The sequence below is a fragment of the Cornus florida genome, unplaced genomic scaffold, assembly GCF_030987335.1.
Source record: "Cornus florida cultivar Cherokee Brave unplaced genomic scaffold, ASM3098733v1 CherokeeBrave_3.0.0_Hap2_Chr07, whole genome shotgun sequence".
In the NCBI taxonomy this organism is placed as follows: domain Eukaryota; kingdom Viridiplantae; phylum Streptophyta; class Magnoliopsida; order Cornales; family Cornaceae; genus Cornus; species Cornus florida.
The window spans coordinates 5,801,645-5,827,947 of NW_026775577.1; the positions used below are offsets into that span (position 1 = coordinate 5,801,645).

The following is a 26,303-nucleotide window of genomic DNA, read 5'->3' on the forward strand; positions in this document are numbered from 1 at the left end:
TTGCTGAAATTCCAAGTTCGATCGATCGAACATCACCTTTGATCGATCGAACCCTATTTTGTCCTATTCAAATGATTGATCTTATCCACAACTGTACGCCTACCAACCACTTTTGTCCTTTTCCCCATAAATATCTTTGAAATATCTCAGCCTTGTCCTTATCCGGAGGAGTCAGACCACTTCGATCGATCCAAGATGCAGTTCTATCGATCGAACCCATCTTCGATCGATCCAAGTTAAGGTTCGATCGATCGAACTTCCTCCAGCGAGAAAAAGTTAAAGTCCAGCTCATTTATTCCGTCCTTGACCCAATCATTGGAGAATATGCCTTGCACGACCACAGCTCATCATAGGGTGTATTTGACTTACCTATATAAGGAATATGATACACTTTTTGGAGAAGAGTCTACAGTCTCTTGTCACACATTGAAAATCATCTTGGAGGCTATTCTTGGAGAGGAAGAAGGGAGGAAGCTAGAGCAACCATTAGAGGAGATCTTCACCAACAAGGAGCAGCCATGGAGTTAGCCCTTGAGGGTTGGATCATCACTACCATGAGTGGCTAGACATCTTCTTGGGGCTAGAGTTAGCCCCAAGCATGCTTTCTATACTCTAATCTTGTGTATTATTGAGGGATTAGTGTTGTATGATACATCTTGATATTCATGTATATATAAATCTTGATTATTTCATGGTTTATATGGTTTAATGCTTCCAATTGACTATTTTATTCTATCCATATGTCTATGTATGCTAGAATAGGATATTCATGTGCTTATCTCTAGATTTAGTGTTTTTGATGCATGTCTATGTGTATTGATACTATAGATCTAAAGATTATCAAGATGATATGCTTAATGAATGTTATGTTGGTCCATTTGATGGTTTATGCCTATTCTTGATGGTTTGTACCTCTCCCCTAGTCTAGATAGCTTTATTTTCATGCTAGTAGTGTAGATTTAGTGTAGTGGTAGTGTAATGTTAGATGGGAGGACAATCTACTCTTGATGTTTGATGTTTAATGCTTGTGAGTCCAAATGGCATATTCCTCTAACATTGTGTTGCATGTGGATTATGAGATTAATGAAGGATTAATAACTTGTTTTGATCTATTGTGCTATCCCCATGTTGTCTAGACAATATATGCTCTATTGTTTAGATATATTGTGCTCTTCACATGATGTTTAGACAATACTTGCTTGATTTGTCATCCTTGCCAATTGAATCAACCTAATGCACACACACCCTTATCATATTGCAACACATCCATTACCCTCAATTGATCACTTGTTAGTAGTATAGAAAAGTATTGCTTGGTGGTGATCTCTACACCCCAAGACCTCTCTCTCTCTTGTTTACCTCATATTATTTTATTTAGTTGAATTCAATTTAGCTTAATCAACCAACCAACCAATTGTGTGATCACTCGACCTACTAACCCTAATTACCATCGTTTCACAATTCGATACACCATCAAATCCCTTGGGACGATCCCTACTCGCCCTATCTATATTTTATATAGAGAAAGGTAGTAGTGGCTTTCTATAAATGTAAAACTTGGCCACCTCCTAAATTCACACACAACTTTCAAGCTTTGTTGGTTGTGGCGACTCCATCAAGGAAACCAACAGCACACACCTAATCACCGCTTTTTTTTAAAAAGATTTTCATAACCCTTGAAAGCTTTTTTGTGTGAGTTTTTAAGAGTTCATTATTTTTTTTTATTTTTTTTTTTTTGAGAACCCACACCCATACACAATGATTTAAAATGTTTGTTCATTGTTCGATTGGGATTAGCGTGATTGAAGATTTCATATATCTACGGGTCCTAAAATAGATTTTCGTTTTAACTTTAGAAAAAAGAGGAAAATATCACACTTTGAAGATATTAAGACACTCATGGAGTGTTGGTTGATCTACTAGTGATCCTTCTACAGAAATCAATAGTAAGTTTAAGGTCGAGAGCTGTTAGACGAGGGAGTTACAAAGCTAGGAATTGTTAGCAATTGATTTTTGGTAGAGTGATAGGGTGTAAGCTTGAGTTAGAGTCGACTGCACTTTACTTCATATATAGTGGATCTTTTCGCTTAGGATGGCGTAAGTCTTCGAGGTTTTCCCATAACGATTGGTCTTTCTTCGCTAAAAATTCAATGTCACTCTAAATTCACTCTTTACTTTACTTACAATTTATATATGATTTGAGGGTGTTTAATTTACATTTATTTTAGTAAATTTAAATTAATCCAAAATTGGGTAAAAGTGGTGGTTGAACCTATTCACCCCTTGTTAGGTTGCTTATCCATATTGTATTCCATAAGTATTCCGCATTATATCTCACTGTTTTGACATGTAGTTGTATATTCTCTTCCTTAATTTATAATAGTGGAAATCTTTCTCTCCATGGATGTAACAGTAGACTTGAGTGAACCATGTAAAATATTGTGTTGTCCATGGATGTGTATGATTGTTATCTCCATATATGCTTGTGTTGATATGATGTTATGATGTTTCCACTATGTGTGATGAAGAAGAAATTTAACTCTCAACAACAACCGATCATTGAGTAGGTTGGAATGAGTTAATTATCCCTAATAAAACTTTGTTTCCATGTGCTTTTGATTTTTTAATTATCCATTTGGTAAGAACGAAGGAAATTGGATGGAAGGGAGAGAATAAGGGATGAATGAAACATCCACTGGGAAAGGATATTATCTTTTCCTCTTTTTGGTTGGTTAGATGGAAGAGAAGAAAAATAGGTAACACTTTACTTTGTTTGGTAAAAGAGAAAGGAGGAGAGAGATTGCCAATATTGCATTTGTCTAATGATGATAGAAGGTGGTATTATAATTAAAAAAAAAAAAATTATAATATTATTTCTTCCATCTTTTTTGTCCATATTTGGAGAGATGAACATTTGTGAAGTTGGAAGATGGCTCTTCTATCCTCTTTTCTCATCCTTTCCATGTTTCCTTTCTACCAAATGAAAGAAATTTGTTATTTTAATCCTATCTTCACTCTACCGGTGTTCCTTCCTTTCTACCAAATGAAGCCTAAGCCAAGACACTTGAAAATATATCTTTTTGACTTTCATTTTAGCCTGTGTTTTGGGTGTATTGTGGATTGCTTTGGATCAAAACAAAATAGAAAGGTGTACCTAAACTTATTTTTGTTGTCATCTCGATATTTTGTAACAAAATAGAACTAAACATCCTCAAACGAGGCCTTTATTAATTTTTTGTTTTGTTTTCATGAGCCATTTTATGGGCTTTGGTCTGCCCTACCCTGGTGGTTTGGACTTTATTTTCTCCTTTATAAGTAGTAATAGACCCAGAAAATTTTGTGAGGGGGAAGGCCTTTTAATTTATGGGGGCAAGCTTATATAGTAGGTCTATTTTTGTAATTTCAATGGGGTTTTCTTCATATATTTTTAAAAAATTTGACATATAAAATAAAAATATAAAAAATCCAGGCTATTAGGGACTCCGGTTCTTAACCACTTGTAGGCTACTAAGTCCTTACTTGGACAATTTCTTTGTATTTGGTGGGAAGTCACAAGTTACCAAAGCTTTTTTTTTTAATGTGACAATCATGAGATAAACACTCTAACAATAGAAAAACTCTACTACGAGTCTTGTTAGACATTAAATCTTGGAGTCCCACAAAAAAATGATCAAGCATATGACAAACCCAAATCCCCTCCTATTTAGAATATCTATGAAATCATCCCATGGAATATTGATTCAACAAAGTTACATCACAGTGCAATGGCATTTTCACAATGCATCACAGTTGCATCACAAAATGAAACAACTACTAAGGAAAAAAAAAATGCAACAACTATTTAAAAATATGCAATGTATTAATATTAATATACAACACTCATACAATATCTTACATCATGTTAATGGTTGGCTTGAAAAAAATGGTCGGTTCCGATGGAACCAGATGGGCGTGCCAAGAATTGCTGTAGTTCCAAAGAGAGATCCAAACAATATTCCAGAAGGAAGACTACGAAACCAGACGATTGTGAAGAGGTCTGGAATGAACACCTCTGCGTTTTTTTTGCCTTTGATAAAGGACTTCGTGATGGTTAACTACTAGGAAAGAACGAATTACTTGAGAAAGTAATTAACTGGAAAGTAAGATTATCTAATATAAAGTAAAGTGCATGACTTAGATTAAACATAATGAAATTGTTGCAATGTGTCCCATGACTTTGCATGTAACCACTTGTTTCTTTGGCTGCCATGTGTTTTAAGACTTTCCACTAGAACATCGTAGTACCTTTCCATTGAAATTGACTAAGGTAATCTTCTACTAGAAAGTGGAAAATAAGGGTGTAAACATTACCCCCCAAATTTGATGTGCCTGATATTTTTTTAAGAATTGTAAGGCATATTAAATTTTAGATGTGAGTGATAATTTGCCATGTGATATTCCTGTTGAAATAACCAAAACTTTTCAGCTGGAATGTACCATTAGACCGAAAACTGTTAAACAACTTATTTAACTAAGACGAAGATTTGAAGCTTCACATCCAATTTGATTGTCTTTCGAGGTCTAGAGGTTTACGAGGAGGACAAATTGTACATCTTCAGGCCAAATACATAGTTTATTGGCCAAGTTTTGCCCCCCAAAAATCACAAGATGTGAATTTGGGACAAATAAAGTACTAGCATTCTTTTTCAAAATTGAAAGAAAATACTATGACCATTATATTCTTCAGGTAGAAGAATATACAACAATTGAAGTTTGTCGACCTTCCTCATGGCCAAGTCACAGTCTTGTTGGGAGAAGTCAGCAAGTTGGCTTGTATTTTCTAGCCAACCTTTGGGAAGGTTGGCCATTGGATGCCCCCCAAACACCACTGGAATTGGGTTTGGGTTTGCCAAAGGAATACTCCTCCTGCGGATTGGATTTACTCCTTGATCAAGAGGTTTCCTTGGAGGGCATTCAATTTCGAATGCCATTAGAAAGGCCAATAGTGGCCTTGGTGGCATGTTTGTAGGCTGCTGAATGTTCAAAAGTGGAACATTCTGTTGGACCTAAAATTGAACTTTTTGGACTACTGCTGGTGGAGGGTTCTGCATCTCAGTTGGAACCTGCACCTGAAATGGAAATAGTTGAGCTACTGCTGGTGGAAGGTTCTGCACCTCAATTGGAACCTGCATCTGCGATAGAAGTGGGATTGGAATCGACTTCACTATTGGTGGAATTGATACCATAGGTTGGGGTAATGAGTTTGTATTTTCTAGCCAACCTTTGGGTAAGTTGGCCATTGGATGCAACCCCAAATACCACTGGAATTGGGTTTGGGTCTACCAAAGGAATACTCCTCCGGCGGATTGGATTTACGCCTTGATCAGGAGACTTTTTTGGAAGAGGTTGTCCCCCGCCTGCCATGGGAAAAACCTGAGGCGGCTTTTGAGGAATGGCGACAGGTGGCTGCACATTCTGTTAAGTAGTATTAGGTGGAAATTACAGCTAACTTCCTAATTAACCAGCCTGAGCCGTACCCTGACAAGACCCAAAATGATGCCAATTGTTAGTAAAAACATCATGACAAACCTGTTGAGGATTTACCACAGGATTCTGTACATGCTGTTCCACTAGAATAGACATCGATTGTGCATATGGCATCTGCGTCGTCTGTGCCTGTGGCATGGAATGCACAAGCTGATGAGAAGGACTCCCCTCAACAAACGTACTTGGCCTATTCATCGGAACGGCTGATTGTTGAGTAGTATTGGGTGGAAAGTATGACTGATTACCTGATTGACCAACCTGAGCCGTACTCTATGACATAGCTCAAAAATATTATTCATGTTCTTCGACCACCCTTAGGTACCTTTGGTAGCACTTTTCACGTTTGTGTGCCATCTCTAGGTAGTACACGTCACGTTCTTCGGCCCTCATTTGGTAGTATTCTTCATGAACAAAGCTCAGATATATCATTAGAAAGATCTTTTACTGATTATTCCACTGGGCGTGCCACTATGTTTGGCTGTAAAAAGCGGTCGGTTCTGATGGAACCGTATGGGCGTGCCAAGAACTGCAGTAGTTTCAAAGAAAGAGCTAAATAATATTCCAAAAGGAAGACTGCGAGACCAGATGATTGTGAAGAGGTCTGGAATGAACACCTCTGGGTTCTTTTTGCCTTTGATAAAGGACTTCGGGATGGTTAACTGGCTAGGAAGGAACAAATTACTTGAGAAAGTAATTGACTGGAAAGTAAGATTATCTAATGTAAAGTAAAGTGCAGGACTTAGACTAAACATAATGAAACTGCATTGCAAATAAGAATTTGTATTGAAATGTTGTGTTTGGTTTGGCATTGAGTAAACTTTCTAAGTTATAACATCATGCCTTATTTATAGAATTTAGTAATGGTAGCTTACATGTAACCACTTGCTTCCTAAGTTGCCATGTGTCCCATGACTTTGCATGTAACTGCTTGCTTTCTTGGCTACCATGTGTCCAATGACTTTGCGTGTAACCGATTGCTTCCTTGGTTGCCATATGCCCCAAGACTGTCCATTGGAATGTCGTAGTACCTTTCCATTGGAATTGACCAATTTCCTAGGTTGTCATGTGTCTCATGATTTTGCATGTAACCACTCAATTCCTAGGCTGCCATGTGTCCCATGACTTTGCATGTAATCACTTGTAATCGCTTGTTTCCTTGGCTGCCATGTGTCCCGAGACTTTCCACTGGAATGTCGTAGTACCTTTCCATTGAAATCAACCAGGGTAATCTTCTACTAGAAAGTGGAAAATAAGGGTGTAAACAGTTAGATCGTTACAACACCATTAAATTGAAAATTTAACACATTTATATAATTGTTGAATTCACCATTTAAAGTTGTTACTTACCAAAATAAAAAATAAAAAATCAAAGTTGATGCATTCGTGGGGTAACATTGTTGTATTAGGTACTAATAAAAATGACACAGAAGATGACCTTAGTTTGAGCATGACATGGAAAAAGAAATTACTGGTTGCAGACTCGAAGACAATATCAGCTAGGGACGCTAGGATCATTTTCAGCCCTCATTTTTCTCCGTCAAATTCTCTTCGTCATTTCCTATTCTTTAAGGAAAAAACATAAAAACAAGCAAAACAAAAGGAAAATAAAAAAAGACGTCGTTTCCAAAGCCAAGGGTATAATCATCTCTGTTTCACCTCTTTCTTCTTCTAAATTCAGAGTTTATAGGCAATATTGGAAGACACTGGGTATCTCTTTCTCTAGCATCTGTTATTTTCTTTTATCTTTTCTTTATATTTTTAAACATATAATTGGGAGTTTTTGTATATGTACTAATCATGATAAGATATGAAGTTTTTGCATAATAAAATTTGTATGATTTTGTTTTTTTTTCCTTATCAAATAAAATTTTCATACATCAAATAAATTCCATAAATGATCGTTAAAGTAACATTTGTTTATTTTTACAAAGGTGGATCTTAGAAACCTTTCAAAAAGCATTATATTTATTTGTGGAGCAGCACGATAACAAACACAATAATGTTAACGTTTGAAAAGCATAATGCACATGCACATTAAGAAATGCCCCATATACTTTTGACTCGTCATTTCTGCTTCTTTTTTTGGCTGTATTTATCTTGTTCAAGTCGTTGATATTATATATATATATATATATATATATATTAAATTTATTATTTTACATAATTTTTAAGTCCTTGCCTTCCTTTTTCTGTCATCTTGTCTGGCCTCTCTTATGTCGCTGAGCATAATAATTAAATTAATCCATCCTGATTTCTTTTAGGGTTCTCATTCCAATTAAAAATTAGGACTGGGTTTGGGTTTGGGTTTGGGTTTGGGATTTTGTAACAAATTCTTTATTGTGCCAGGAAAAACAAGATTTATACAGCACTTCTTTTGAAAGGTTTGATTCAGCTTTTGAATTAAGAACAATTATGACTAATATTGAAGGTTGTCAAATGTCACAAAATATGATAATTGAGATTCTCTCAATATTACCTGTAAAATCCTTAGTACGGTTTAGGTGTGTGTGCAAATATTGGAACAGTTTCATCAGAAGCTCCAGTTTCATTCACAAGCACCACTACCATTGCCACAACAGTGCTCAACTCGTTGTTCATCATTACAATCAAATCACTGAAAAGATTGTTTTTGGTCTATTTCCTGACAAAAAGCTTGCTAGTGTGCCCCTTGAATATCACAATCTGGATTATATTCAGATGCCTACTTATCTAGAAGCTATGATAGGACCCTTTAATGGCATCCTATGTTTTTATGATGGTATTGATAAGGATCATGTTGCAATGTGGAACCTTTCTACAAGAGAAACCAGGTCCGTCCCTGTACCGCACCCCGACCTTCCACCATTTTTTTGGCCCTTTATTCATCACTTTGGAATTGGGTTGGATCTTGTAACTAATGATTTGAAGATTGTTTGGATGCGGTACTACTGGGATGATAAAACAGATAACCCATATAATTATAGAGTTATTGCTGTTTATACCTTAAGGACTGATTCATGGCGGCTTTTTGAAGTTGACTTTACAGGAAAGGGTGCCATACAAGATTCTCTATATAACACATACAATAATGGATCTTATTATTGGTTGACTATTCAAAATGATGACGACTATTATATGATTCTTTCGTTTGACATGGCCAATGAGACTTTCCGAGACCTACCTGCGCCTCCAGATATCCCTGGACCACATTGGGGCGATCTCGCCATGTACAACGATTCTATCGCTATGTTGCTCTTTGATTACCATCAAGTTGAAAAATATTTTAACATATGGGTGATGGAGGAGGATGGGGTTTGGAGCAAACCACTAATTATTGGACCCCTCTTAGAAATTGAGAGGCCACTAGGGATTTGGAAAAACGGTGACGTATTTTTTGAAAATAGCACTTCACAGTTACTCTTGTACAACTATAATGTCAAACAATTTAAGGACATTGGAGTTCGTGGACCTGACTTTTGCCTTAAGATTTTTATGTTCAAAGAGAGCCTAGTACCGATCAAGGGAGTAAATGAATGCCTGAAGGTGGATCGTTCTGCCTGTCATTATTATCAAATAGCTTGAAAGTTGAGTGTTTAAAGAGCTTCTATTGCATCTAGCATGTATTCTTCGATCATGAATGCTTCTTGTAGGAGAAACAATGAGGGAAAAGAAAGCAAAAGTGCATAACTAGTGGATACTTGAAATCTCTTTTGTTACTAAATTCTTTCCTTCTGTGTACTCTGCAGAAGTAGTATAATTGAAAATATGCATTGTTTTTACTATCAAAAACTGTAACTTAGAGGGTAACTCTCTCCTTTCAAAGTGAAAGATAGATGATTCAAGTCTTCCAATAAATATTGTGGGAGCTATATGAAGGAGACGAAAGATAGTATGCATAATTTGGATTCCCATTAATGACAATTTTCCCTAAGTTTAATAGCGCGCATGTACGTCTTAAATGGTTTTATCAAATGACAGTAAGTTGTGTACAACTGTACTATGGATAGACCTCCATGTCTGATTTAGCTAGTTAGTTTTAGTCTATCAATAATTGGGAGGTGTTGGGAATTTTGGGTGTTTTATCCCTATGGGATGATATTGATGCCTCCCTTACTGCAGCCAGAGGACTTTCATTGGCATGACTAATAAATTTCTTGTGTTTTTATGTCTTGACAAAGAATGATACTTTTTTGAAAGAATAAAAGTCTCTATCTTTCAATTTAAAAGGAGAGAAGATACCAATATTAGACCATAGGCCTTGATTATCCAACTAATAATACATTCGCTCCATTTTTTTCTTCCTAAAAATGCATTTATGTATTTGAGTAACTCTTCTATCCTCTGATTTCAAGCAACTCAATTATACGAGACTCTACAATTTTATTTCATATGTAGTAATTTGGGGGGGGGGGGGGGGGGGGGGGGTGGGACAAAATATATATTTTAGTTGATTATATTTTAGCAAAATATTTATTAGTGAAGTGCTAAATCTATTTTAATTGCTTTAAGTCAATATGCACATATATGTGATGATTTCATCATGATAAACATCCAAGCATATATTTTATTTCATATGTAGTAATTTGGGGGGGGGGGGGGGGGGTGGGGTGGCGTACAAACTTATTTTATATTTTAAATGCGGAAGATAATATATAAGATATATATTAATTCAATTGTAAGCTGGTGAATCTAAACAGCTTTTGTATTCAATTAAGTGAATAACACTTAAAAAAATAAATCAGAAAAAATAAATAATCTGTTTATTTAAACAAATAAATAAATCTTTTTTTTCTTCCTAAATCAAATAATAAACTTATTCAACCACACTTAGTTGATTATATTTTAGCAAAATATTTATTAGTGAAGTGCTAAATCTATTTTAATTGCTTTAAGTCAATATGCACATATATGTGATGATTTCATCATGATAAACATCCAAGCATATATCAATCACATAGCAATATATAAGCAATTAATATGTGCAATAAAGTAAATAGAGATACAGACTTGCACAACAGATTTACGAAGAAAAACCTACCCTAACGGTAAATAAAAAAACCCCAGGACTTGGCACGGCTAAGAAAATCACGATGAAGAAAGAGTCTTATAACTAGTTTAGTTCACTCACTATGACCACCGGCTAACCTCTAGACTCAACAAGACAATAAATCCTCAATGCCGTTCACGATCACTAGCAAGACAACAAATCTTAAATGCCTGGTTCAATTTCACTTTACTATAGCACACTCCACAAGATCACTTCAGTTGCCCTCTAGCTAATAGTCCTACTAGCGCACTCCAGAAGATCTATTCAGCTGTCCTCTAGACGATCCATCTAACCACTACATGATCCCATTGATCCACATCAATCCCATCATGCACAACTTCTTCACATCGGACTCGTTCTGTCAACCAATCCTTTCACCACTTGGTTTTGGTCACTTTTGGCTTTGTCAATATGCACTTTTTGGCCTTGTGCTAATGTTGAATTTTCAGCTCATACCGCAACAATATTATCAACGCACTGAATACATCATAATCACCATATCTAAAGCAAAGTAAATGATATTTATAATTGATGTAAAAACAAATAACATAGGATATATAATGATGTAAGCAGAAGCGATAAATTTGTTCACGAGGAACAAATTATCTTAAATCCACAAGGTGGAGCCGATATTTTGAATCCACAAAACAAAGGATAATTTCAGAGAAATCTGATATTTGTATTGATAATTGAATGAACGATCTATTCTGCAATACATGTGTTTATAAATAAAAACCCTAACAACATAAAGGAAATCCTAAAAACGTAAGGAAATTAGTAGTGCAAAGAAACTGCTCAAAAACAAACTTGCTCCAAATATTAAAAATAAGGAAAGAAACCTAATTACTAAAAACTACTAAATACCTAAAAAGAAATTAAATCGAATCCGTTTAATCTTCTAACGAAAATCCTGAAATATTCAAAAATGAGAAAACGCCATTCCTGAGCTCTAAACGATTGAATTAGGCCAAAAGGCGTCCTACCTCGGCAGCTTTTTCCTCGAGTTGAGCTATTTCTAAATAAACTGGGCTCTTTCTGAGTTAAAAAAAATGCACACTTCAGGATCAGCTCAGAAAATCTGTCAGTATGCCTATTTGGCCCCTGACGGTCCAAATGGACCATAAAGGCTTCAGCAATCAGTTCTACATCATATAAGGTGTATGTGTATATATATGAAGTGTGGTGTCCTCAACTCACATAAGAAATATCTCTCACATAGACTTTCTTATGAATTCACACAAGTAGAACTCTTGAACACTCATGGATAAACAAACAAATAATTAGAACTTCTGGTACGGCACACTAGGGCTATATCATTTGAGATATATGGTACAACGCACCTTCTGAATGATCAAAACTTGTGTATATATAGAGAACAATACGTGTTCCCCATTCAAATGATGTGGTCTCCATATTGTAAATAAGATACCACAATCTAGTATAAAATTATATTTATATGAGAAATGATAATTCAAAGAATATATCATATAAAGTATATATGTATATTTTCTTCTAAAAGACATTTTAAACTTGACCCACTTAATATATTAAAATATTAAAAACTGATCATGTAAACTTAAAATAGAAATTAAGTTATGTACTTAAAATACTTCCGTCGATCTAAGTTTTTATGCCTTATATATGCTACAGTTCAGTCGATATCATTGGTGTGGTATGTCGATCAAAGTTATGAAGGTGTCAATCGATCGAGAAGTGCTAGGTTCGATCGAGACAACAACAACTTGCTATTTTTGACTTTGTTAATTAGTGACAGACTTAAAATAAGTATGCACGTGTTTTAAGTATAGAAAAATATGTAAGAAGGTTCTGAAATTAATAATATTTTCATGACGCACACTCATATATATAGTATCTAAGGAAATTTAAAACTTTATCAAAATAGTGTATATATATGCAATCTTTCAAAAAATATATCATTGATGCTCAAGTATATGCCAAAATATCAATATAGAAAGTATTAGCTTTCTTAGCAAATTGATCTTAAGTAATATTGACCTTTAATTAACTTCTAGGAAAAAATATACAAAAATATATATTACGTATATATTTAGTGGAAAGCTCTAGATTCTTAAACTAAATATAATATATATATATTTTATCATGAAAATCGTTTTTTCCAAAAATATATATATCTAAATAAATAAATAAAATGCCATAGGAATTACCATGCACCTTAAAGCATATGAACACAAATAATATGTATGAATGAACCTAATTGGTGATAGATGAAATTCAAGTGTGATTCTTAACTTTGAAGTTCATACTTAAGAGAATTGACATCTATACCCTTAAAGTTGATCTTTGGACTATTATGCCCCCTTTTATAAAAATCTGGATGATTTTGCCCTTGCAATTGTTCTTGGACTAACTTGTAGTAGAACACTGGACTATTTTGCCCTTGCCATGGTTCTTAGACTATTTTGCCCTTTGAGATAGAACTTTGGACCATTCTACGTTTCTAGTAATTCTTGGACTTGTTTTGCCCTTTGAAAAAGTACTTTGACTGAATTACCCTTTCCCCTTTCTTGAAGATCTTGGACCTTATTGCCCTTTTGATGTAACTTCTTTTAAGCAATCTTAGTCTTCACACTTAAGTCATTTACCTATTATATATCTATTTCACTCATTAATAGTATAATTATTAAATTAAAAGAATGAGTTTTGTATTACGAAATTTACCAATTTTAATATCAGAATTGGTAAATTCCTAACAACTTGAGTTACTTTAAAACAATTTGTTGATCAAACAACACAAAGAACCATCTTTAGTAATGTGATAGTGTATAGAGTGATTCATAGTCACAAAACACATTTGCATAAACGGAAGTAATTTCATCAGTGGGAGTGACCTGAGGATTCTCAACAAACTTCACATGAATTGACTCAACCATTTTAGATGTCATGAGATTGTACCATTTATAAGCATTTCTCTTTGTAGAGTGCCCCAGAAAAATGCCTTCATCTGATTTTGAATCAAATTTTCCTTGGCTATCAATATGATTGAGAATGTAACACTTGCTTCTAAACACCTTAAAGTAATGGGCAGTTGCAGATCTTTTATACCAAAGCTCAAAAAGGGGTTTTGGTTGAATTTAGCCTGAAAAGTACCCTATTGATGATATAAACATCTACATTCACAGTTTCAGCCCAAAATCTCTTTGCAAGGCCTTTTTCTAACTCCATAGTTCTTACCATTTCTTGTACAATCCTATTATTCCTTTCAACAACACTATTTTGTTGGGGTGTAGCCATGGCTGAGAACTCTTTCTTATCCCCTTCACATTACAGTAACTTTTAAACTCTTTCATTGTAAATTCAGTGCCAAAATCTGATCTAAATTTCTTGACAGTACAACCTCTCTTATATTCAACAAGATTGACAAACTTGATGAAGTGTGTAATAGCCTCAAACTTCTCTTTAAGAAAATAAACCCAAGACATTCTACCGAAATCATTAATGAGGAACATAAAATATTTATTTCCACCAATGCTTGTAGTTCTAGTAGGGCCACAAAGGTCCATGTGAATCAAATTAAGTTCTCTAGAGGTGTTAACATATTTGCTTAGGAATGAAACCCTAGTTTGTTTGCCTTCTTGATAGGCTCTGTATGTGTGATCTTCTTTGAATTTTAGCTCAAGCAAACCCTTGACAACCTTCAACTTTAGAATCTTAGAAATGTTCTTGAAGTGAACATATCCAAGTCTTTTGTGCCACATAATCCCTTCATCAACAGCTAAGAAATTGCATTGAGTTGATGGAGCTTCTTCAGATATAGTATAATTTTTTTTCAGAAGACCTATTTACTGAGAAGAGTATCTTGTCTGAGTTAAGATTAATTACTTTGCACTTGTCTATGTCAAAACACACTCTTTTGCCTGTATCACACAATTGACTCACACTTAGTAGGTTGTGTTTAAGTCCTTCAACATATAAAACTTATGTGATCTCAGGTAGTTCCTTCTATTTATACACAGTTCCAATACCAATAATTTTAGCCTTCTGATTATCTCCAAACACCACATTGCCACCATCAAATTTCTTTAATGAAAGGAACTTAGAATTGTTACTTGTCATGTGTTTTGAGCAACCATTGTTACCATACCATCTATCAATAGGGTTACAAGATTTGAAGGCTATGTAAACCAACATACTCACTGAGTTAAGCTTCTTGGGAATTCACATCATTTTACTTTTAACAAAGGACCCTTTGTCCTTTGTTTTCTAAGACCGTAAGAGATCTATTTTCTTCACATAACTAGGAGTGAACTTGACATTTTTATAGTGGCAGTAACAAAATCACACCTATTTAGCTTGAATGTAGTATAGGTTATGTCAAAAATATTATAATTAAACCTGATTGATCTCACAATAGGGAACTTAGCATAACTTCACCAGTGGAGGACCTCACAAACACTAAGTGTGTTTGATTTTCCTTAGATGCAATCTCACATTTGTAACCAATGCCTGTTTTACCAATTCGTTTGGTGGAATTCTTCCAAAATTCAATCATCTTTAGTGATCTTTTTTCAAGACACTACAACAGATCTGGCTTTTACTAGCGCTTTTGAAAGTCTTAAAAAGCGCTGGTAATTCAATTACCAGTGCTTTTGAAAAAGCGCTGGTAAAGTCTGCGTCGGTAAGGCTTTACCAGCGCTTTTTCAAAAGTGCTGGTAAATACCTTGTACCAGCGCTTTTGAAGAAGTGCTGGCATAGGGTATTTACCATCGCTTTTTGAAAAAGCACTGGTATAGGGGTCATTTTAATATTTTTTTTTTCGCCCTATGCTAGCGCTTCTTCAAAAAGCGCTGGTACTGGGGACATTTTAATTTTTTTTTTAATTATTTTCTTTTCCCCTATGCTAGCGTTTTTTGAAGAAGCGCTGGTACAGGGGTTATTTTTATTTTTTATTATTATTTTATTTTCCCCTATGCCAGCGCTTGTTCAAAAGCGCTGGTACAGCGGTCATTTTAATTTTTTATTATTATTTTATTTTCCCCCTATGCCAGCGCTTTTTGAACAAGCGCTGGTAGAGCGGTCATTTTTTTTTTTTTTTTTTTTTAGCTACTAAATGTCATCCAATATACCACAAATCAATATAAAAATACCATCCAAATTGTTTTTACATAATACAACCACAAGTTAACCTGCTGCCAATATGAAAAATACCATCGAAATTGGCTACTAATTGATAAAGCTGGTAAATGTCAACCAAAAAGCCAAAATGTATACTAATACAACCACAAGTTAACCTGCTACTATGAAAAATACTATCCAAATTGTCTAGATAAAGCTACTAAATGTCACACAAAAAGAATTAAGAATTTTTTACAAATGTAGTACAAGTTTTTCAAAAAGGACCCATCCAGGGGGAAGGAAATTCAGAAAGCACAGCCACGACCCCATCTTCAGCTTCAGCTTCAACTTCAACAAGTCTTCTTGCCCATTTAATTTGAATTACCTTACATTTTTTATAAATTCATTAAGCGCATATTATAATAAATGAAAATTTAACATATATATAAGAGAAATTAAAAGTTCATAACCTTAATTGAATTAGCATCACGACTAGAAAATGAATTTGGGGACACTTTAGGAGGAGCATTTAAAGAATCAGAACCCTTCAAAATGACAAAACAAAATACATGAAATCTTGGCATAAGTAAACATATATTTAGTAAAGAGTAAAATTAATAATAAATATACCCGTCCACTACAATTTTGTGGTTGCATCTGCATTAGCATAGCCACCTGTTGTTGTAAATTTTCCAACTTGCCATCGTAGTTGGCTCGTAAATTTTCCAACTTATTGTCATAGTCGACTTGCATTTTTGAAATCGTCTCATGCAACTCTACACGTGCAGCACGTGCCTCCTCCTGAGATTTTTTGACATTATTAATCAGTTCAACTTTACTAAGAAAGGGCCCCCAAACATCGCTTGGTGTAGGCCCGAAGCCAAGCATCCACGCATGACTAGTTCTCTCTTCTCCCCTCACAATGGAGAACAAATCATTGGAACTGCCAATAGGTGAGTCAGAGTAACTTTTTTGAAGTTCTCTTATGTTTTCCTGCCAAAAAAAAAAAAAAAAAAAAAAGTTTGAACTACCAAGACATATTGCTATGAAACATCCAGACAAATCTAATGAAATGATAGAACAGGAATGCAGAAACAGCTTAACAGAAAAGTAATTTGATAACAAATTGGTAATGACGAAAGCCAAGTGTTCTGAAACAATAGTGCATCACACAATGTGAAAATAAAGCTTCAAAATATGCTGAGATAGGATCCGTGTAACAACCCCTAAGAGACACTTGTTTTTTTGTTTTTTCCTTTTTTTTTGGGTGGGGGTTGGGTTTTTATTAGGTGACATTTTTAATCCTCAATTACTTGAACATTCATCTTTTCCGATGAAAATCAGGTGATAAAATGGCTTCCTTTAAAAGAAGGTTATGTTTGGAAATTGGGATACCATGTTTGTAAAACTACAGCAATATTAGAGTAATGTACTCTATTTTTAGCTTTTCCATTAGATGTAAATTTAGCTTTCAAAAAGTTTTTATTATTTACATTCTACCTAACTTTTGTTAATTACTCAATCTTGGACTTGTTTTAAAGGCTGCTTTCAATTAGATTGAGTACAGATCTAGCATTTGTCATAATTTGAACAAAATTGCTTCTTAAACTCAAATCCACATTTGAGTAATTTGAATTCTACCATTAAGGCTCCTCTAATGTCACCAAATCTGTTTTTATTTTTTTATTTCCTTTTCTCCTTGTAAATTATATAATTACAAATGTTCTTATCTATGTTTAAACAAATCACAGATCTTGTTTCTATATCCTATTAAGAAAAAGAAAAATGAGGCATCAAGTTTTGGATTATGCAGAAAACAAAGATACAATGCAGTGATGTTTCTAAAGAATTGTCAAGTTGGGTAACTGCTGACAAATTATTCAGTGATCCAGAAAATGACTGTATTTATTAGTCAGTTGTCTCAACAAAATTTTCAATGTAAAGCCAAAACTAATCCACCATATCCTCAAATTTTCTGACTGGAAATAGGTATTTTATTGAGAGACTACATAAGCGCCAATTATTTGAGCATGTAGTAGAATAATCTGAACATTCAGTTCTAGCTAAAGTCTGAACTCTACCACTTTATTTTATTTTCTCTATTTTAAAAATTTAGTTGCTAATTTTTCAGTTATGTTGCTCTATTGTTGCAATGATATTGTTCTGGTTGTACCGTTTATAGCATATCATGGTTTGCTCTATAAGTTTGAACACAGGTTGGGAAGTATTTTTTAAAACCCTATATTCTAAATAAAGCACAAAAGAACTGAAATCCCAACAAACTATGAACATGTAATGCTTAAATATACATGTGTATGTATAATATATATATATATACCTAAGCTTTCATGACAAAAAACAAAAGTATTTAAATGAAGTAAATAGAGAAAAGATGAATGTAGCTTCACAAACATCAACCCTTGCCCTTGGAGAGAGGGAGTTAGAGAGTTAGAGGAAAAGCAACTGCTAACTTGTATGTATGGGTTTTGTTTTAAATTTTTTTCTAAATCAACTAATCAGGCTCTGTAATTCTTGTTTTGCAAACTAAATCCTATTTGGTGAAATTTTTTATGATCTTTTTTATATAAATTTTTTTTACAATATAAAGTAAAAAAATTTGCATAGCATTTTGAGGTAATCACCGCAATCTGCTTTTTATTTCAGCAAAAAAAAAAAAAAAAAAAAAAAAAAATTTCTATAACTTCTATTCCTGTATTATTATTATTATTATTATTTTTTTGTTGTCCATTATATATGTCTAGAAGAAAATTTGAATCTGTGCATGAAAAAAAAAGAAAAAAAGAATCTGAATTGGATTAGAAATCTACAGAGATTAAATCTGAAACAATTTTTATCAACATGCCAAGCTTTTTGAAGATGGAAATCTTTTCAGAACTGAAAAAAAAAAAAAAAACCACAAGAAGAACTTTGACAAGCAAAAGTAGTTAATTGGTCAAAAGAAGAGATAATCCTTAATCAATCAATTGTCTAAAGAAACATTGTTAATTAACTAAAATTGAATTAAACAAAAGTTGATTTTGGTTGATATATTTTGATTTAGCCCACCCCATTGAGAAATCCAAGATCTGCCCTTAGCTCTAGCTTTTACATGCTTCCATTTGTAAGTCTCTCTCTTGTTGATTACTCATTATAGATTTGAGTTTCAAAGGAAGATGAATAGGGTGGAAATGGGTTTGGGGGAAAATCGGTGGGCACTTGTAGAAGCAGTTCATCGACTTCACTCCAAAAAAAGTGTCATTATAATGTTTTGTTAATGTTTCTTCCTTATCCTAAATCGACATTTGGTCCATTTGGACCACCATAGGGCACTTTATAGATTATGAACAAGTGTTTAGTGGCCTTTATATAACTTGTATATAATATTTGAAGTTGTCTACATTCAAAAGACCATTGCCACAATATATGAGTAAGAAATTAACACAAACAACAAATAGCAAATACTTCTCCTCCACAACACAAATCAATCAACAAGAAGCCTTCACATACAATGATCCCATACTCCCATGCTTTTCAACAAATATAAGAAAGTAAATTGCCTCCACACGGACCGATGATTTAAAAATTGGTCACTTCAAGGCATGTGACCCCCTAATACAACGTAAAGAGTTTAAAAATTAGTCACTTCAAGGCACGTGACCCCCTTTTTGCAAAATGGAAGCGTAAAAACTTACAATCCTCTCCGAAGCAGCAGCATCAGTAGCTTTGCCATCCTTATTTACATGCGTGCGGATGAATAAATCTGCACGAGAAAGCTGAATACCTTCGTCTTCCTCAATCTATAAAAGAAACATAGACATTGTGATATATATTATTTACCACTAACATTTATAATCATTCAACGACATAAGAATTGAAATAATTTATATTTTCCATAAAAACTTCAACTAACCTCGGCAGAAACACATGCAAAGCTTTTTGTCCCTGTAGTATGCATCATTGTCTGCTTCCCACGACATTCTTTATTTTTTTTGCTAACCTCCTACAAAAAGTAAGAAGAAGTAAACGTTCTTTGAGTAAAGAACATTCCACCTAAAATAATGACTGAAAGCAGGTAAACTATAAATTCAACTCATTGACTTCAAAAAACATTGTGATAGATGGATGATTACTTTCGCCATAGGCGTACCCCAATGCCTAACCAAAAATTCCTAATGCTCATTTGCAACATCAGGTGGTGGGTTTGCCAATCTTTCTTCATCTGTATCCCTAACCGAGGAGTATTCATTTTTTAATTCACACTTGTACCCCCTCCATTTTTTTTCCGATGGAGGATAATGTCCACTGTTTTGACATGATTCCCACATCATATTTTTCCTAAAACTGTGATAATTGTTGCATGTTTGTCCACTTTTTCCATAAAAATTATTTTAATGTTATTGAAGGGTTTTACATTTATAATGTTCCACATATCCTCCTTCAGCCATTTAGGCATCTCCCACCAAGTTTTGTAGCACAAAGGAGCTAATTTACCCTTCCGGGTAAGTGTTCCCAAATAATTAGTATATGTACCACTTCCAAGACCGATCGGCTGTCTAAACTTATTAACCCTAAACAAAAATTAACAATTGTAGATGTTTAGTATAAAAATAAAGATAGAAATTCTTTTTTCTCCTTCATATTGAATATAGTCTAATTATGTAAACTATATAAGATGATCTATATATATATGTACCTTAAAAGTAATAAGGTTGTCGTGTCTATGACATTCTTGCATCGTGTTGGGCCCCGTCTCTTCTTCGGCAGTGGTTGGGATGATTTTGAAGTTGAAGCTTCGGTATTTTATTCACTCACTTTTTCCACTTCACTAACTGTTCGTTTCATTGTCAGCTTATTATTTATCCTTTCTGGAAAAGCCTCCAAAAAAAGTGAGAATTCATTTAAGAGAATGCAATCAAATTGTTAAAAAAAGCGGTCCAAGAAAAACCAATAAAAAGAAATAAAAGTATTTTCATATTAAAAAACGATTATCTAGCAAGTGCTGACCACATTTACAAGAAGAACTGAAAGCTACTAAGATTTACAACAGTAAAATGAAAAAAGCAAGAGACCATGAGCAAGGAATAAAGGAGGATGGTATACCTAAAAGAATTAATCTAAATAGTAGGGCCTAGGGAAGAAATCTACACGATCAGTCTTATTTTTCAGGTCATCATCAAGAGCCAAGTAGTTGCTTTTCTATTTCATTCAAAGACTTGTTGAAGGAAGGTTTGGCCGAGTAATATTTGCCATCACTTGTGATGCATTAAATTAAAACAAATAAATAGAGACAATCCTGTTATTAGTTTCATGCAATTCATGTTGATATATTTAATGGATATATAAGGCTCTCTTACTCCTTGATAACGAACTACTAGAATTTACAAATCTAAACACAGTCCAAATTCATGTAAATATTTTATTAGTTTATATTACCACATATGATCTACTACAAGAATAATATACAATTATGATATTTTATGCTTCTGCTTGCACAACCAACAGGCATTTCAGGAATGACACCATTTATGTCAATTTGGATGACATGTGTAATATGAAGTACGGTACCTTTATGGATTTCGTCAATATATAGGATGGTTGAGGCTGTTGAGCACTTGTATAGAAAATATGATAAGCAACAAAATTCTATTTATCACAGCTTTTTAAATTAGCATCATTATTCATTACCTGATCTATAAAGGCTCTCAACCAAATGCTGAACAGAATAATTTTGATCAAGACAACACCCAGCCTGGCCTTGCTTTTGGTGTCAAAAGCTGAGACAATATATGAACAAAAGAAAAATTCAGTAACAAAAGTACTGTGGGTAGGATCGCTGAAAGATGCAGAGAAAACTAATAACAATAGCATAGTTGTCTTAATATAGCATCCAAAAAATTTTCTTCTTTTAATGTTATTATGCTTTCAACTTTTAAATGGGTGGTGCATGAGTGTGTATGAAAGCAAATAAAGTACAACTCACAGGCCACAAGCAATATCTAACAGCAAACATGACACTAAACAGAGATCGAGACTAAACTTTTTTTTCCTAAGATTGCAGAAAAAAATTTAAAATAAAAAATCATTAAAGCCTGGACGTTTGAAAGATTAGGTACACAACACTACATAATGAACCTGGGTTTCATAGCTTTAAATTATAAGGACTCAACATCAGCAACGAATGAAGACCTCATCGACTTAAATTAAATATCCTTCTTTTTATAAGTACCAATGTATTAGAAAGCATTCAAAAGTTTGAACGCATCCCACAAAAGCAACAAGGACTAACTAGGATCCTCAGCCTCACAAAATGTCTCGGCTTAAAGTCAATATCAACAGCACAGTCTGCACAGCATAAATCCAAGTATAGAGTATCAACTTTACCACTTAGCACTCAATTAATTTATTATTTCAGAAATAAAAAATTGTGGTAATTTTAATAGGATAAATCAGGCATCTTGATCGCATTAAAAAAGATGAAGCTTTCCACTCCACTTCTTGAATTACAAGATTGTTTAAACACCTCAAAACTAGAATTCAAGATCATTATTAGATCCACATACAAAAATAAAGAATGCACATGCCAAAATCGTAACCATCACAGAATACAATCAAGTAACATAAGCAACATTCTCTCCACACCAACAATAATAGAGATGAGTGGCCGCGGAAGGGGAGGGGGGGGGGGGGGGGGGAAACACCAACAATAATAGAGATGAGTGGCCGCGGGGGGGGGGGGGGGTTGTTGTTGTTGCGGGGTAGGAGAATTAAAAGTGATATCCTCTGCTTGTCCACTATCGCATTGCCCATTTCTCAATAAATTTAAAAACAAAAATGGTAAAAGAAAAAAAAAAAAAAAAAACTTTGGGAACAAAACATTGTCACTGACACCCAAATATATGCATGTTCTTGAACACTTGAAACTGTTATGTAATACAATAGAAGTGTTGCAGACCCACAACTAGATGGTCCTTTAAATGGATATTGTCTGGGTTGAAAATCAATGTAATAAGATGACTCTAAAACATTAGGTCATCAGAACTTGCCAGCAACTATTTTCAAAACTCCCTCTTTTTCGCTTAGGAACTTGATAATTTATCATAACCAATCAAATAATCTAGTATCAGCCAATCATCCTACCATTTTATCATGGTCTAACATCATTGCAAAAGAGGAACAAAGAAGAAGAAAGCCAGCAGAATTTTTAAGTGAAAGTGGCATGGAAAACACATGCTGTGGAGAATCATATCTCAATTGGCTCTTGGAGTAAAGTACTCAAAAAAATTTGAAGTATATTTTAAAATTTCCCTCTTCCAAAAAATTACATGTCACAAGCGTGTCTAAACATGTTACTTCAGGCATGGTATTTGCACTTCTTATTCTTAATGGAAACCAAACACTTGTTTTATCCAACATTCACATCTTGTTTTGGTTCTTAAGTACAGTTTCTGCATTTAAAAATATATAATTAAATTTAAAATTTTTGCTATTTTTTATAAGTAATTATTTTGCTAAAATTAAATAATAATAATAATAATAATATGCCAAAAACCTAAAATAATCGTCTTCAGCCTAAACTATCATTAAAACAAAAACATCAATGAAGTAGATTAAAGTTAAATAACTCACTTTACTAATTGATTCTTGGACACATAATTTACTCAGACATGGAGACATTGTATTACAGAATTTCAAAGTAGCATAGAGCTCGTTGGTAAAATTCTCTTAAAACCTGGAAATTTCCAGGAACTCTTAAAACATAAAACAGTTTCAAAATACTGCAAAAGATTATTCTCTTACAATGTGCATTTTTTTTATTAAGTTTTCAGACATAATACATCACTATGCTATCAAAACTATAATTCATACTTATTATTGAAGGTACAATAAACAGAGCATGATAATTGTAATTGTTAGTCTGAGAAGCCTGGAGTTTGGAGTAGCGATAGCTCATACAAAAAACAACTTCCCATGAGAGAACTACAATTTTCACTCAGCCATCCTTAAATGGGCAATAAGATAAAAGACATCAATATGAACTATATAAAACAGGGTTATTCACGTTTTTACTTTGATATTTTAGCTCCAAAAACACAAACACGCAAAGTCACGGCCCATTTTTGAAGGTCCAAAATTAAAACATCAATCAAGGGCTTCAGCTGAGAAATGGAGATCTAACAGTGAGAGATCGAGACAGGGTAGAGGAGTCTTTCAGCTGAGATGGAGATCAAGCTGTGAGAGATCGAGATAGAGTAGTGAGAGATCAACATAGAGCGGGTTAGCAAACATCAATCAAGGGCTTCAGCTGAGAAATGGAGATCGAGCAGTAGAGATTGAGACAAGAGTTATGACAAGAACAATGAAACTTTTGAAGTACCCACTGGAAGGTTGGGCCAAAACCTTAAACCTTCCACAAAGTTGCTTTAAATCAAGAAAAAGAAATAGAGAATATTGATGCTTCATTCATATTTTACACACACTAAAACCTTAGTGCTAAAAATGCAAATGCAATTAGTCACGTATATGACATGAACTTTTTTTTCTTTCAAATTCAGCGAGAGAAGATCCTTTTGCTTTCATTTACCAAAAAAAAATAATAATAATGGTACACATAAGATAGAAGATAGACCAAACAGAAAGGGGAAAACCTAACCAATTGATTTTTAGGTGAAGTTTAAACCCATTTGTAAACTAAAATCAGAAAAATTAATTGAAAATAAATAAATCAATAAAGTAATCTGAATCCAAGTACAGACAAAAATCTCATAACCCAGAAAACGAAAATCAAGAAAATGAAATCACAGACAATAAAAGACAGAGTCACAGAGTTACCTCAATGCACATATAAGCGCAGTGGCGGAAAAGAAATGTAATAAGGGTTGGAACTCTAGAGAGAGTAATAAGGGTTGGAACTCTAGAGAGAGATGGTTATGAATTCAGAAGGCAAAATATTTTTCAGAGAGGGGAGTCTTGCAGGTGAGTGATCGAGATAGAGCAGAGCGATAGGTAGAGCAGAGAGGAGAGATGGATGAAGTAGCTAGGGCAAAATGAAATTGAAATGGGGAAAGTGGAATGTTGTAGTGTTAATGGACCCAAAAAAAACGACGCAGTTTAGGCACTAAATATTCTATATATATAAATAAGCGGAGGGAAAAAAGTGGAGGGAAGGGGAAAAATTGGGAATGGAAGAGCCCTATACCAGCGCTTTTATTTAAAGCGCTGGTACAATTACACTTATACCAGTGCTGCTTTTTTAAGTGCCGGTACTATAACACCTACACCAGCGCTTTTTTAAAAAGCACTGGTACTGCAACACCTATATCAACGCTCTTACAAAAGCGCTGGTATTAATTCACCTATACCAACGCTCTTCTAAAGAGCGTTGGTAAAAGTCTAATATGTTGTAGTGAGAGCTTAAAATAATTCCCCCTTACACCTTTTAGTATCCCACACTTCACCCTTGTTTTTGAGTTTCATCACACAATACACTATCAAAGAGATTGAAAATGGGGTGGAGAGCTTCATTTTGATATGTTTGATAAGTAAATCTAAGGATATTTGAAACTCATTACTTAATTTCTTAATTTGAGCCTTCCAAGAGTCACACTTGATAGCAAGTCTTTCACATTTAGCAAGAACCTCTGAAATATCATCATCATCACTCTCTTCATTTTGAATTTGAGATTCAAAGACTTCTTATAGGGCCATGAACAAACACTCATTTTCAGGAACCTCTTAATTTAACTTCTTCTTTAGGTGTAGCATCCCATTCAGTGATCAAAGACTTCTTTCCAAACTTACTTTTGTTGTTAAAAATTTATGGTTTCTTCTGGTTTTGGCCTTTATTTGAAAAACAGTTTTCAATGAAGTGTCCAAGTTTTCCACAGCCATAAAAAGTTTGGTTTTGTGTTTGATTCTTCTTCATAAACATGAATTATCTGAACTTCTTGGAAAAATAGGCTACATCATCATCTTCTAGGTCATTATCTTTAGAATTCTGCTCAATTTCTTCAACTTTTTTGGCTTTGAGAGCTACTTCTCTTCTGTGTTGGTTTATAACTCCAATTCTCATCTCATAAGATGTGAGTGAGGCTTGGAGTTCATCAATCTTCATTTGGGACATGTATTTGTCTTTAAGGATAGTGAATTTTGCATTGAACATTACGGTTAAGGACTTGAGAATCTTCTTGCAAACATCTGAGTCCTTCACATCTTCACTAAGAGCCTTGATATTGTTGACATGCAATTTCACTTATCTTGAACAAATACTCTGAGACAGCTTCCCTTTTTTTATTTATTTTTTTTTATATTTTACAACATTCATATTGAACTTTCAATAGTTGTATCTTGTTTTCCTTAATCACATTGTTGCCTTGAGAGCACAGAAGAGAACATGTTTTATTCTTCTATCATTTGCCAAAGCTACTTTGTCATCAACTAAAGGATTATCTGGATTGAGAACAACCACACCAATAACAATGGCACGCCAAACATCATAGGATTGGGACATGATAAAAGCTTCCATTCTAGTTTTCTAAGAATCATAGTTTGATCCATTAAACCTTGGGGCTTTGTTTGTGACTTCACCTTCATCTACTTCATCAAGATCTTCTCTACGGTTGGTTAAAACCTTTATAAGGCAGACCAAAACTCTGATACC

The 26,303-nt window shown here is 34.1% G+C and overlaps 1 protein-coding gene across 1 annotated transcript; it reads left to right on the forward strand.

The window, feature by feature from the left end:
• The first annotated feature begins 6,036 nt into the window (after positions 1–6,036).
• Positions 6,037–9,087, forward strand: LOC132316152 (F-box/kelch-repeat protein At3g06240-like). The gene is made up of 2 exons (XM_059814664.1): positions 6,037–6,231; positions 7,873–9,087. Exons 1-2 carry the CDS (start codon positions 6,037–6,039, stop codon positions 9,085–9,087), a joined length of 1,410 nt encoding a protein of 469 aa, XP_059670647.1.
• The last annotated feature ends 17,216 nt before the right edge of the window (positions 9,088–26,303 follow it).